General features: G+C 35.8%; 3 protein-coding genes, 1 long non-coding RNA gene and 1 pseudogene across 6 annotated transcripts; all 5 read right to left on the bottom strand.

Annotated features, from left to right (window-relative positions):
* Positions 1-1,534: 1,534 nt before the first annotated feature.
* LOC147939410 (uncharacterized) lies at positions 1,535-3,111 on the bottom strand. 2 transcript variants are annotated; one of them, XR_015567362.1, is made up of 6 exons: positions 2,824-3,090; positions 2,552-2,667; positions 2,348-2,476; positions 1,950-2,240; positions 1,781-1,835; positions 1,535-1,704 (listed from the first exon to the last, which is right to left on the bottom strand). It is a non-coding gene; the product is annotated as an uncharacterized LOC147939410 (long non-coding RNA). The 2 variants fall into 2 exon arrangements; XR_015567361.1 differs by lacking the exons at positions 1,535-1,704; positions 1,781-1,835; positions 2,552-2,667 and having other exon boundaries at positions 2,068-2,240; positions 2,348-2,551; positions 2,824-3,111.
* A 169-nt stretch (positions 3,112-3,280) lies between these two features.
* On the bottom strand, positions 3,281-4,962 carry LOC104714679 (16 kDa phloem protein 2). Its single transcript, XM_010432111.3, has 5 exons — positions 4,490-4,962; positions 4,052-4,117; positions 3,839-3,965; positions 3,610-3,724; positions 3,281-3,496 (listed from the first exon to the last, which is right to left on the bottom strand). Exons 1-5 carry the CDS (start codon positions 4,554-4,556, stop codon positions 3,428-3,430), a joined length of 444 nt encoding a protein of 147 aa, XP_010430413.1. The 5' UTR covers positions 4,557-4,962; the 3' UTR covers positions 3,281-3,427.
* Positions 4,963-5,681: 719 nt separating this feature from the next.
* On the bottom strand, positions 5,682-10,556 carry LOC104714678 (transcription elongation factor SPT6-like). The gene is given in 5 exon segments (XM_087467730.1): positions 5,682-5,923; positions 6,249-6,589; positions 6,671-9,106; positions 9,109-10,295; positions 10,385-10,556. Coding segments are annotated over 4 exon segments (3,975 nt in total). The 5' UTR covers positions 10,404-10,556; the 3' UTR covers positions 5,682-5,923; positions 6,249-6,256.
* A 249-nt stretch (positions 10,557-10,805) lies between these two features.
* LOC104714676 (uncharacterized) lies at positions 10,806-12,292 on the bottom strand. Its single transcript, XM_019229805.2, has 6 exons — positions 12,165-12,292; positions 11,926-12,092; positions 11,667-11,819; positions 11,375-11,570; positions 11,174-11,219; positions 10,806-11,048 (listed from the first exon to the last, which is right to left on the bottom strand). The coding sequence occupies exons 1-6, from the start codon at positions 12,181-12,183 to the stop codon at positions 11,021-11,023; spliced, it is 609 nt and encodes a 202-aa protein (XP_019085350.2). The 5' UTR covers positions 12,184-12,292; the 3' UTR covers positions 10,806-11,020.
* A 9-nt stretch (positions 12,293-12,301) lies between these two features.
* LOC147939409 (uncharacterized) lies at positions 12,302-13,118 on the bottom strand (annotated as a pseudogene). The gene is made up of 3 exons (XR_015567292.1): positions 13,068-13,118; positions 12,779-12,940; positions 12,302-12,686 (listed from the first exon to the last, which is right to left on the bottom strand). The product of XR_015567292.1 is annotated as an uncharacterized LOC147939409 (transcript).
* Positions 13,119-14,309: the final 1,191 nt, after the last annotated feature.

The following is a 14,309-nucleotide window of genomic DNA, read 5'->3' as shown; positions in this document are numbered from 1 at the left end:
TTTCCATCTTAAATTAGAATGAATCAAATATGACATAAATGCAAAATCATGTTAATGCAATATTGTTTGGAAAATATTTGATCAGATGTAATATGCTTATTACTTTTATGTAGTCTCGTCAATATGATTTCTTGTTAATATATATATGACTTTTTAAATTAAAATCATGTTAATTAAATATATATCAAGTCACATATATTATATTATGTATTTTTACAAGCTCTAGTTTCTTTTTATCAAACTCTATTACTGAATAGACATATGGATACCAAATATTGTTGTTCTTTAATTACTACATATAATAAGATATGAAAACAATACTTTTAACATTTTTAAGAGTAAATTAAAAAGAATTAATAGAAATTAACGGAAGACTAGTATGGTGTGGAATGCGAAATTACCAAGGACTAATCTGGTGTGGAATCTTAGAAATATGGAAAAACTCAGTCTCCTACAGCTGGTTTGTATTTTTGAACTAGATGTTAAGATAGTGGAGGATGTCGTCAGAACCAGCTGCTTTCCCAACCTCACCACTGTTACCAAATCGGAAGTACGTTGCACAAAAGATTTGGGCTGGGTAGTCTATGCAATAGCCTTGCAACTCTTGACATTCGAGATTCAAGTTTTAAAGAGGTGATAACCAGAGAGCAATTAATCAGTGCATATGCAGAAGACATGATTCTGTTTGGGAAGCTTAAGACATTGAAATTGCACTTCCTACATAACCTTCAAAGCATATGCCAAAGTGGCTCTCGAGTTTCCTTTCCTAACAAAGTTGTCCATTCATTCGTGTCCAAAGCTGAAACGGTTTCCATTAAATTCGAAGAGTGTTGCAGACTTGGAAGGATTAGTCCTAAAGCATTCACCCAAGGTATGGATATAAGATATTGAATGTGAGGATGAAGCCTCTAAGCAACCTTTCTCATCTTCATGCATTGGAAGGGTATTTAATCTGCTCCTCCTCGTCCAATTTGTCTATCTTTTCCTAGTTATATATTCATAGGGTTTTTCACCAATATTTTTTCCTCTAGTATGATTGTTTTAGGATTCTCCGACATATACATGATCACTACTGGAATGCAAAGGATCTGTTTGCTAGAAAATTGGAGGCTTGACAATTATCTTTTCTTATCTATATTTTATTTTGTGATTTGTGCCTTTGTTTGGTAAGAAACTTTTCATTGTTAGCTTGGTTAGTCAGGCTTGTAAAAGTTTACCTCAAAACACTTTCCGATGTGCTTTACAGTTTCTGTGTTTATTCCCTGGGACTACTCTTGATTGCCTCAGCCCGCAGTTTGTGTGCTTTTTAGAGTTTTGTGTGTTTCTACTTTCTACTTCCCATGGCCGCTCTTTCCTACTCAGAGTTTTGGGATTTCCCTTCTTTGTGAATTAACCAAAAACAAACAGAATCATAAATTTTCATGTGCGTGTGGGAATTTACACAAGTGAAGTTTTCAACTGTGTACTAGGCTACTAGCATGAAAGCACCATGAAGATCTCAGAATCACATTCCTGCTGAAGCAAAGACAGATGATCCACAAAATCACAAACCGTTGATCACTTCTTGTTTTGGCACAGATTGAGTGAACACTGTTCATCTCTTGAGTCTAAAAAACTTCAGCAGCTGTTGCCAAAGTGAATGAACTTTAGAAGATGCACCAGACACAATCTGAATCCCCTTGAATGTTTTTTTCTTTCTTTTTTCTGCTGTCAAGCAGTTTGAAATCCTAGCGGTTATGTCATTTTCTAGAAACTACTTATTAGCTACTTGTAGATATACCTGTTTACCATGATGGATGCACTTCTTTGCCGTGAAAAACCTCTTAAGACAGTCCCTACAATACCCACATTTCAAAATCCTTCGTATCAAGCCACATTTGAATATCCGATCCGTTTCAAAAATCTCAAAAGCTGCGACTCACTCATCTCTATATTCCTGCTATTCTTACCTATATATCCCTGAAACAATATGCTCCAGCTGCTACCTTTTGAGAATTCCCATGACCACTAGACTTTGATGACTCTCTCTCTTCCTTTTTCTTGTGGAACCTTTCAATATTACACAAATTGACCATAATATAACATATCTCATTTCAACAGTAACATAAACAAACACGACAAAATGTCAAATGATTTAAATTAACAAGTGCAAGTGGAACATCAGAATCGAAATCAATCAAGCAAGAAGCAAAATGACACTGAATCTTCCATTTTTTTCATTCCTCCTTCAACTGATGATCCTGCAAAACAAACACACTTAACTTATCAGAGAGCGTTAATATGGAATCTGTATCTTAATTTTGACTTCTAAATTCAGTAGCTCTGTAGAAAAAGTCACCCATCTTACACAATCCGTTTTTACAATAGTTCCGTAAGTAACCTCGTCAGGTTGATGACCTTCTTCAACCATCCGATAAAGCAGATCCATCGCTTCGAGAACTCGACCCTCCATACAAAGAGACCGTTCATGAGTGTGCTGAAGGTCACGACATCGGGTGTTGTTAGTCCAGTTTCAACCATATGATCAAACAAAACTACAGCTTCAGAGAACCTGTCTTGGAGACATAACCCGTGGAGCAGCGTGTTAAACGTAACTAACATTAGGCTGGAAACCAAGTTTAGTGATCTTTCCAAACGTAGACAAAGCAAAGGGGCAACTTATGACAGCTGCAATAACATTTCATCAGAATATTGAAGCTGTATATATTAATTAAATGGAATCTTCTGATAGAGAGAAATCGCAACATCGGGTCGTTCCATCTTCACGACCACACCAATTACTTTATTGAAATCAATTGGGGAAGGAAAGGGATGAGATCGAACCATTTCATCGAACAGACCAATAGCATCATCTAAGGTTTTGATATAATGAGACCCACTCCTCAATTTCAAGCTCTCTCCTCCAAATGTTCCTCCGCTCAAACAAGGCTTACCTTTTTCAACCTTGATTCCTTTCTTCGGGACGCGACGATTACACAACCTCGTACTGAACAATCTCGCAGAAGCAATAAAAGAAGCTTCCGATCTACAAACCCTAGCCAACATTTTCGCCTGATTTCGTTCTTTCTCGATCGAAAGAATCTCAAAAACGACGACGATCGCTTCGCTTCAATTGGAAATTGGCACAATCACCGGTTTAATTTAATTGGGTTGGTTCGTTGACCGGTTTAGATGAAACTCATCGTTGACTCAGGAAACAACCACAGAGAAAACAAACAAACAATACCAAAAAAACAAGTTCTTGCTTGACAAGAAGAAGAAGAAGAAGAAGAAGAAGAAGAATCAAAATCCCACAAGTTTTTTGAATCATTAAAAACAATCCGAACACAAAGAACATAAAACAACAACAACTTAACATATATCATTTTCCCAAGATTAAAAATCAAAAACAGAAGTAACACACACAACATTGGTTTCTTCTCTTCTCTTAGTATGATGCTTCAGAGTTTTTCCAACCTCCATAGGACTCCTCTTCAATACCCCTGCTTCGGTTTTCCTAACAAAACACCACCATCACAAGATGTCAAGAACACATATTTCTCTTCAGATTCAACTAGTTAACATTGTAAAAACCAAATCAAGAACGATGAAAGATGATTTTTTTTATACCGAGGGCTTGAAGGAAAGAGCAACCCAAATCTCGCCTTTGAACTCTTCATCTTTCACCACATTGTATGCAGTTGGTGGGATCTCTCCTTCCAAGAATACTGGCTCCAATGGGATACTGCATTTTCTCAATACATACATAAAATCTCCTTATCATTAGGTTCTCACAAATCTATGTACCTATAAAAACACCAATTCCATTAAGCAAAACTAAAAATTTTGAGGAGCTTACGTTGCTTCACCAACAGCATCATCCTCTGTACCGACATCTTTGTCAAAGATTTTTGCTTTTAACTCTGTTGTTCCTTCAGAAACAGTGAAGATAAATGTCTCATTCCATTCTGGAGTTGTCCCCATTCCTGCAAAAAAAAATCAATTTTTTTTTTTCTTCTCAAATCTTGAAACACACATAAAGAGATCCATTGATCTTGATTGAAAAACGTACCTGTTGCAACACTGCTCTTCTGATCTTGAGTCCGACAAGTGAGTTGCACATAAGGATCCATGTTATCTGTTCACAAACCAAACAATAAGTCAACAACTATGCAAATCGATTTCACAATTAGACTAGATGATCATTAGAATAAAATGATTCCGGATTAGCAAAAGATCTTTGAAATATAAATCGAAAGCCTAATCATTAAAATGAAATCACATGTTTGTACACACAGATCTTTCCAAGTCAGCAAAATCTAATTGGCACCACTATTCGAAATTGTGAATCTTTTGATCCTAAAGACGAAACATTTAAACACGTACGTGTATACATTGACAGATTCAACACATTTGAGACAGAACCCATCAAACAAAACTCAAAAGGGTTCTACTAAGAATTTCTGAAAAAAAATAATAATTAGATTTTGACGAAAGGAGGGAGGCTTACTCAAAAAATCAGCGTCCTCGAGACCTTTGGCGCTGACAAGAACGACTTCAAGAGTTCCATGAGGCATTTTTTTTTGTTTTTCTTTTGTGATCCTTTTGTTTTTTTCTCAGAGAAAATGTGAAGATTCAGATCCCAAGAGAGAGAGAGAGAGAGATGCGAGGAGGCTTTTGTCTGATTTGTAATAAGATCGTTTTCACCACGACAATATGAATATATATATATATATATATATTGGGAATTTAGAACGTGGCTGTAGCGCGTGGGAGCGTGTAACTAACGCTCTTTTTTCCTTAATTAGAGTAATTGAAAATTAGTTGTGCTTTGTTGAAAAAAAAGATTAATTAGATGATTAAAAATTCGGGTCAAACTTGAATATTTTCAAAATTATGACATTGTTAAACCAGTCTTATAGATGTTGTTATCTTATTTACTGCTACTACTACACACATTAAGGAATTGTGATTTTCTTTACTAATGGGAAATTACATGTTAATCTCTTTTAATTGATTTATTAAGATTGTTTTCCTCTTCTAGCAATATTTTTATATGTTTTTCATTAATACTGTTAATCACAATATAATAATAATAATAATAAATCCTATGGTATTAAATATTTATTCATAAAGGAAAAGCAGTATGACTTTGCTGCTATGCTAATCTAATCATTATGACATAATCTTTTAAAATGGGACATTACCTTTATTGCAATGAAAATAATAAATGTGAAAAAGAAAAAAACTTTACAAATTGTTCAACTAGTTTTTGTCTTTTTCAATTCTTAATTTTCATAAATTGATTGATTTCTTTCTAATAAGAATAAATGGATATAAAGTAAAACTAAAAATATATTCTGAGAAAGAAATTATGTGTAAATGTATTTATTATTAGAAATTAAAAATATAATAATAATAATATTATTATAATAGTCAATGTTTTTCATTAAAGTCTTCAAAATAATTTTTAGCTACAAAAAATCTTTTATTTGTTCACTTTTTCTACCGGATTAGTTGAATTGAATCTAACACTTGCCATCTTCTTGATATGTATACAATATTTTGTTTTTTTGTCAACCATCTTCTTTATAATATAATTAAATTAAATATTTGACCCCAAAATATGAAATAAATTATACGTTTGTATCTTTAGGATTAGGACAAACAAGCTTCTGAATAATGATGTACGCTAAAGTAAATTGGGGAATAAACATAGCATATATCTTCTAATTGAATACTATATATTCGTTGATAGTAATTAGAGCTATACAAACAACAAATTGACGCATGGCGATGAAAAGAGATTAACAATAAGCTGATGTCTTATTGGCGTAATATGATTTGTAAACATAAAATCACTGATAGAATGGTTTAAAATAGCATAAAGTAGTAGTTTTTGTGCTTCGAACCAACATCAATAAAGCCATACCTTAAAATCAATCTGCAGAAAAAAAATCAATATCCATGAAACAAAACCGAGACGTTAGAATTAAAAACAAAAAAAAAAAAACTCTGTTCACAAAACAGAGCTAATCAAATTAATATTTTGTCTCTTCATGTTTGTTGTAGGATCTTTATCACTTTTGACAACAAACATAAGTTGAATACTTTTACAGTTCTACTAAACGACAGACCTAATTACGTTCCAATAACCGAAACCTTTATTCTCACATATGCGTTTCTTGCACAAAAAGCAATCAGTCTAGACACTTCTTTAGGTAAAAGAGAAGAACAACAATTCATGAATCCACACAAGTAAATATTACCTTCAAGTTCACTGATAGTAATGGACTGGATCATCAATATGCCTCTTGAAATAAGCAGCAAGCTTATCAAGATCCCCAAACATTCTTTTCCTGAACTTGAATCCCTTTGGGTATAAACCAATGTACTCGTGGTGTGGATTTGCGGATCGTATATAAGACAGTATGAAGCTCCCTGGATGTTCATGCGATACACTGAAACCGTAAACAACCATTTTCGGATTTTCACCCTTCTGAACCCGAAGAATATCATCTATTTCCGACTTTGTCCCAGTCTGAAATTTACGGTAGTTGATCATTGTCATAAGATGAGTTACCAAAGGATCAACATACCTATCCATTACCTGAAAACTTTTAAAACGTATAAGTATTTTCACTTATATATCAAAACTGAAATTTATAAGAAGAGTATAATAAAGACGAACCTCATCTAGATCCTCGAAGGTTTCATTCCCAATTTTCAATGTTTTACCAATACGTTGTAAGCTCACTATGTCCTTGCCCTCCTTGTCACCTTCGATTATCTCCTTGTTAGCATACACGTTATCAAAAATCTTGATCATCAAAGTCAGATGATTCAGTCCTCGTGAGCTTGGACGAACAATGCTTTCTCCAATATTCTTATCAGACAAATACTCTGCTGCTTGCTCAGCGGTGATGTTCTGAAACTGAGGATGAACAATCATCCGAGACTTAAACTGTATCTTTTCTTTAGAAACTTTCTCTTTCTCTACTAGGACATTGTTCGGTTCCTCCTCGTGGTAATACTCATCGACATCCTCGAGATTCCTGTTCTTTCTCATTTCGCTTTCTTTGCAGACGAGGAGCACACGATACCTATTCTTTTGAATTGATCTGATCTTGCAAGTAACTATATCGCCTTCACACAGTTTGTTCGTCAAGTCAACAATATCTCTACCATTATCTGAGTAATCTTCCTTCAATAGAATCCCAGGTAATCGACAATCTAATGCACATATGGCTTTACCACTTGTCACTTTCTGAACAGTGGCCTGCACAATTCTCCCTTCACTAATAGTTTCTTTTGTTTCACCCGACAACAAATAAAACACTTCATCTACATCAACCTCTTTAAACGGACTCCGCCAATCCTGAAAACCACAGCTTAGTTCTCTCATGATAAGACTATAAGTTTCCTTCTTATTCTCTTGGTTCTTGCTTCTCAAATACTCATCAAGAACGATTCTTCTCACAGAAGCTGGCTGATCTCTCACATGCTCTATCGCCATCTCTATCGCATCATCCTCACCACGTCTTACGATACCATCATGAGCATAAACATCTTTCGCCAATTCCTGCGCAGGACCGTATGACTCTGGATGTATTCTAGTATCATCCAACAGATCAATAAACTGGGTGCTATTACGAGCTGATCCGCTCCTACGAATCCTCAAGAAACCAGCTGCATTTACAAATACTTTTTTACCAACCCCATGATTTATCAGTTCCTTTCGGACAAATACTGAACCAGCTCTAACAAGAGACTTCTGCAAAGATGAAGCTTTCCTAGGGCCAAACCCTGAAACAAACTGTAAAGGAGAAAAAAGCCATTCATGGCTCGCAGCCAGATTAATGTCGATTCCAACTTGATTCGTTATGTCAACCATAACTTGTTCAACCATCTCATACTTCTCATCTGGATCAAGAAAGTCCTGCAAAGAATGAAGCTTCCAAGACAAAATATCTTTACATGGGCCGCATAAAGTTGAGATCATTGCTAATGGATTCTGGAGATAACGTCCAAGAGCAACTGCACGTTTCACAATCCCTGGCTGTTGAGGTAGTTCTTCACTTGAGATTCTAGAGTTTTCGTATAGCCTAGGAAGAGACTCATCCGCATAAACCACTGAAATATTACGAAACCCGTCGTTAATTACATCAGACGCTAGTTCTTCCACGATTTCGAATATTACGTCATAAATCTTATCCTTCAGACGTAAACAACTCATATTTACAGCTCCTAAAGCCACAACATCCGGTTGATGTTCTGTTATAAACTTTGAAAGACGATCTTGCTCCTTCTTTTTACGTTGTTGGTCATTTACATCTGGAAGTCGCAATGCCAAGGATCCCGCGTAAAGCACATCAAGAAGCTCTCCCGATGAATCCAGCATCACAAATGTAGTCTCTGGATTTCCAGGTCCCCAACAACACGCCAAGACCCTTGGCACAGCTTCCTTATCATCCCTTTGGTATGGCCCTGAAGACACTTTGTTCCATAAAACCTGTCCATACTCCGAAAGCAACCGAGTCTTAGCTCTGCTAGTTAGCAAGGATCTTGCTTCTTTCTCCATCGACGGCAAAAGAAAACCGTGAACCGCATCTTCCAATATCAGTTTCCTCTGCTCATTCCAGATTTGAGCATACTTACTAACACCAACACTTAGATAGTGTTCACTGCATTCACTAATGATCCTATTCATATGATTCTCTGGGAGCTTGAAAGTTACTTGAAGAAGCTTCTCCTCTTCTGCTTTCTGAATGAGAAGCCATTGTACACCTTCAAACTTCCTCAAAGGCTTTTCTCGTAACCACTTAACCGCAGAGAACCGATGGAAAGAATCTATAACCACATTCCCATCTGGTGTTGGACTTGTTGAGACTACTGCATTCTCCATATAAATCCCTCGAACATACTTTTTGATCAATACCTCACAGCTTATCTCGATCGCAGCCACATGTCTTGCGCCTTTAAGAACAGCTTGAGGATCTTCAAACATTGCACACACATAATTCAATGCCATATCCTCTGGTGTTTCCTTTGCATCTTCAAGATCATCAACAAGAACTTTCTCAAGAGACAACGCGAGTCCCAACTGCTCAGCGCTATAACCAAACTTTTGTTTGCAAATTCCCGGATCCCAAATTTGCTGCAGATGTTATATTGTGATTTCCTATTAGGCCTCTTGTACTGTCCTTCTTCATCGATCTCACGATGAGGAAAATGCAAGTTGAACTTTGAGTCTACATCATCCACTTCTCTCTCTGTATCAGCCGCTTCAAGGGACTTGATAACCGATTCAAAAAGACTCTTATTCAGATCAGACCTGCAGGTTTCTTCTTCAAAACGTTTTGTATAGTAACCAAACAAAGCCATTTTTCGTTTCCGCAGAAGAAGCCACTTTCTATCCAAATCTTGAATCATCCACAAGACTTTATGCCACTTGGTCTCAAGCTTCTTATCAACATGATCATCACCATCATCAGAACAGTCCAATAAACTCCGACACTGATCCTTCCGGTACATAGCTATAAACGGTATCTCCAGCTTCTGCACATGATACAGCTCCAAAAATCTAACAATGTCATCTTTGTTAACCAAACAACACGGACCTCGTTCTTGAACCAACCGAGCATAAATCCAATGACTCTCTTCTTCAATGCTACTTTCATCCACATGAGCAACTCCAAAGGCTTCTTCAGATATCTGCATTCTCTCAGGAACATCAAGCTTCCTAATTTCATCATCTCTCTCTGTCATATACTTCTCACAGAGAACCATTGGTTCAAACTCATCTTCTATCTTTCTTTCTATCTTTTCGTTATACGCCAAATCCTTTCTCCTAAGTTTCAACAGTTCTTCAGGATCACCAAACAAATCATTAGCGTACCGTAAAGCGTTCGAGTCAGCTCCTTGCTTAATCTTCCATATTCCACGAGCACCATGACTATCTTCATCTACAATGAAGTGACTCAAATCATCATCATCATCATCGTTGATGTTATACTCTTCCTCTGTAGATTTCTTCAAACGTTTATACTTTTTTCTTTGGAAACTGACGTTGTTGTCTTCTAGAAGAAGGTAATCATCTTCGTGAAGGCTAAAGTCTTGGTCTTTCTTCCTTCTATTTCCACTCTTTTTCTCAGTACATGGCCTCTCTTCTTCTTCTTCTTCTTCTTCTTCGTCTTCTCCATCATCGGAACTATCAACTAAAAACCCATCTCCATACTCATACTGATCATCTTCATCATCATCTTCTTCATCATCGTTTTCAAGGTTTTTGACTTGATCGTCATCAATCTGTGGCTCTGTATCAAAAAAACAGAGACGAATCTTCAGGAAAATAATAATAAATAACAGAGAATTAGGGATTCAAAAGCAGAGCTTTTTTATGTACCTTCGTTGATCCTTATCATGATTAGGCTAAGAGATTAGCGATGAAGGTGGAGATTAACCCTAAATACTCTGCGATCGTGAAAATGGTAACAATTTGATTCTGAATTTGGGGAAGAAAGAAACAGAGAAGAATAAGGCTTTCACAAAAAGCATAAATTAATTAAGAGACTTACTAAGACCATCAGCACATGGTTTCTTAATATAATGTATTTTAATTAGTTTTGTTTTAATATTATTATAAATTTAAATAAAAAAATCTGAAAAAAAAAGTTAACTAATAATATGCTGACACGGTCCCCTTGTGCAATAGACACACAGTTACGATATACTGTTCGTGCTGTGAAATTTTTTTCTGTCTTAGTTACAATTCTTGTTTTTGTTTTAAGAAGAAAAGGAACATCTAATCATATGAATTTGAGATATTTGATAACGGAAATACTTAAATTTGAGCATCATCAGAGTTTGGCCCTTTAATTATACATTTCGTCATCGTCTTCTTTGGTATACATGCTTCTTTTAATGTTCAGTTCGTTCCAGAATGTCTTGTCTACCTAGCTGACTAGCTCTCGTTATCTAACTAGACACGGTCAACTATATTATCACATCGGTGCTTGCGTCTCACACCACCGAACCAGTATTATACACTAGCTAGCTCCTCTGTTAATCTGAGGATATATCAATCAAAATACAAAGAAACATTGGAAAAAAAATTTTAGAAACAAGAATCATCGGAAATCAACAAAAATGAAAAGATTCATGAAAGTAAAAAAGATGTATATATTTCATATACCTTGGTTTCTTGGCACCTTCTTTCTCCGCAGCTTCAATGGAGTGAACTGCCAAAACAATCCAAACAAGTATGGCACAATATCAATTACAACCAATTTCAAATTGAGCTCAACAGAAAAGAGAGACCCTAGATTGAGCACACAAGTCATACTCTAGAATATAAATCATAAGCTAAATTACTTTGGGGGAAAGAAAAGAGTACCTTTTGTCTCAGGTATCAGATTGCAAGAGATGTACTTGGGCGGTTCATGATAAAAATAGCAGACTTTAGCTCGGAATCCTCTTGGCTGATCATAGGAAGGATCCTTACCTTCAAAGGTAATGAAGTACATTACGGCAGTAGTAGCAGTGGTGTAAAGATTGGCTTTGATAACCTTGACAAATCCATATCTTGTATTCTGTAGACAAATCCACAAATAAGTACAACATCTTATAGTAATTAGTGTACATAATGAGAGAACTTTGAAGAAGAAATATAAGACTATAATTTTGACCTCTCTTTCATTGTAACCCTCAAGGGCTCCACGAGACAGCCTGTCCATTAACTCTCGGGAGGTTTCTGGTTCCATGACGAAATCGTTTTCATTGAAATCAAGAGGCAGGTAATTAAAAATGCAATGGAACTGCTTGAAATCCATGTCGAAACCCTACAAATCACAAGATGATACCCAAGAATAAAACACTAGCTAGATTACCAAATTAAGAATGGACAAATGAACATCATCAAAACAATTAATTTCTCAAAGAGATCACCTGTGTCTCCGTGACTTGTTTTGTCATGAGGCGTAACTCTTCGTCAGGCGTGAGAATTTGATCAGGCCCTTCATCCTCACTGCGTCTTATACACGGAATAAACGCATACTCAGGAACAGATCCAGCCTCATACTTTATATATGGAGATACGTCTTCAATAGTCCAATCTGAGACCAGACACCGAAATTAGGGATTTGATACGTCGATATATTCTTAAAATCTAGAACTTGGATTCGTACCTGGAAAATCATCCGCCATCGCTCTTTATGTTGATACCATAAACGAAACCCTAACTTTGAAGTAAAGAAACTAGCGTTAATTGCATTGGATGTTCCTCTATTCTAATGTTTCTATTCTTTGTTTTTTTCCTCGAAAGTTTTTAATTCGACACTCACACCCCCCTATAAATTGGTCAATGGTGAGCATAGTGATGATTAATTTTTGTAGATAAGAACAACTTATCTCTACGAATTGGTCAAATTTTGGTCAGCAGAGAGATCAAACATAGAATACAAAGTAGGAGGCCAAAATTTTGGTCAGCAGAGAGATCAAACTAACTAGTATTAATCTATCTATCCATAAACAAGGGCAAAGACAAAAGAGGAGTTAAAAAAAGCAGACCCATTCACTGTTGTACTTGTTAAGGGATTTTTGAGACAGCCTCTTGAGTAACTCTCTAGTGGTCTCTGGGGCCAAAGCAAACTTGGTACTGTCTAAATCAACCATACAGAGCGGAACTGTGTGAAATCGATGTCGAATCCCTAGTTACAACAACACATAAAGTCGACTACTCAAACATCTCAACAAATGGAAGTGATGAGAACTGAAAGAGAAGAAGAAGAAGAAGCAGAACCTTGCTCTTCCGGACTTGTCTTTTTATCAAAAAAAAACTCTTGCAGTGTCGTGTACTTGGGCTCTTTCTTCTCGTCCCATCGAATATGCGGAGGAATCAGATACCTAGGAAAAGAACCAAACTCATAACTCAGAGACACAGGTCCCAGCAATCCAGACCTACCTGAGAGACAAAAAGCTTTTATCAGAGTCATGGCACTATACACAACAATAATGGATTCGAACGGCCGATTGCGACTAAACACACGGAACCCTAAAGCTTAATCAAAAAAAAAAATTTGGATTCATACCGTCTATGTCAACCTCCTCCATGGATCAAAGTTATTGCCTTTGTCTTGAAGAAACCCTAATTTCCAATTTTCCCCCCTCTTTTTTTTTGCTTCTGGAACCCTCGAGATAACCCAAATCACATATCTCCCTTAATTTGCCGAGTATATTGTCGCATCCCATTAATTAATTATAATTGTACACAAGTCCCTCAGTTTCTCTTTCGAATGTAAATTGGTCTCATAATTTTATAGTTTATAAACTATAAAACCCCATCGGAATCCACTGTAGTTTACTAGTTTCATTTTTTATTTGGACCCTCTCAACATACTCACATCAGCTGACAGCTGTTACTAATTAATTACTACTACTTATTCAAGTTATATGATCGATTAATCAGCTCTGATTGGTTTTTTGTTTGATTATATAACAATTAATTACTCTTGAGGATGTTTTGATTTTAAGTTTTTCTTTCTTCAACTTTTACTTGATGATGAGTAGTAAGTATTATTGGATCAAAGCCCAAAAAACTTATCCCCGTTTTTAAAAACCCATCTGACGTAAGCGCGTAGACAACATCATGTGCCTAGATCAAAACTGTTTCATGTAGCTACAGCTTCTGTCCCATGTAGTACGAGAATTATAATGATGAGTGGTACACGTGTCGCCTCTTGATCAAAACTCCACTTGGATGTGTATTTCTATAATTTTGTGGATCCGCTTGAATCTTCCTTCATTAATGCGAACCAAATAATACGCGTTTTGTTGTATTTGTTTCCCGAGAGATGATCCTAAAGAAACATTTCTTCTTCTAAAAAAAGATATTAATAATAATCAATGATAATTTTGACATAAGAAAACCATATAACATTAAAAAAGAATGATCACTGAACAGTAACAAACATTTGGCTAAGCGTCATTTGATATCCATGGCTCACACGCGGTTCTAGTTTTTTTATGAGTGAAGAAAAAGAAAAAAAAGCAAATCATGAGTATACATTTTATTTGGCCAAATACTAACATTATATTTATATTTGCAATGTGGCCTTACTAAAAAAAAATTAATACGAATTTAACTCTGTGTGCCTCATGACGATTAAACTTGTATAACGTTTATATTTGGTCAGATGAATTTATTGGCCGAATATACTAAAACTAATTAATAAACGAAGCCATGTCACAATAATGAATTTGAGTTTGGTTCACGTAATGCTCAATTTTGGTACTTTATCCAAAAAAAAAAATGCTCAATTTTGGTTGTGCTC

The sequence above is a fragment of the Camelina sativa genome, chromosome 9, assembly GCF_030686135.1.
Source record: "Camelina sativa cultivar CO46 ecotype springtype chromosome 9, ASM3068613v1".
In the NCBI taxonomy this organism is placed as follows: Eukaryota; Viridiplantae; Streptophyta; class Magnoliopsida; order Brassicales; family Brassicaceae; genus Camelina; species Camelina sativa.
This window is presented reverse-complemented; position numbering and strand designations above follow the sequence as displayed.

Bases quoted from the DNA above. Each gene is read 5' to 3' on its own strand.
- LOC104714679 (XM_010432111.3), bottom strand. From the start codon at position 4,556: ATGCCTCATGGAACTCTTGAAGTCGTTCTTGTCAGCGCCAAAGGTCTC. The intron at 3,966-4,051 runs GTACGTTTTTCA...TTTTTTTTGCAG, and splicing joins GAAGAGCAGTGTTGCAACAG to GAATGGGGACAACTCCAGAA. The intron at 3,725-3,838 runs GTAAGCTCCTCA...GAGAAAATGCAG, and splicing joins GATGCTGTTGGTGAAGCAAC to TATCCCATTGGAGCCAGTAT.
- LOC104714676 (XM_019229805.2), bottom strand. The intron at 11,220-11,374 runs GTACTCTTTTCT...TTGTTTTGGCAG, and splicing joins TCTGATACCTGAGACAAAAG to TTCACTCCATTGAAGCTGCG. The intron at 11,049-11,173 runs GTATATGAAATA...ATATATCCTCAG, and splicing joins GAAGGTGCCAAGAAACCAAG to ATTAACAGAGGAGCTAGCTA.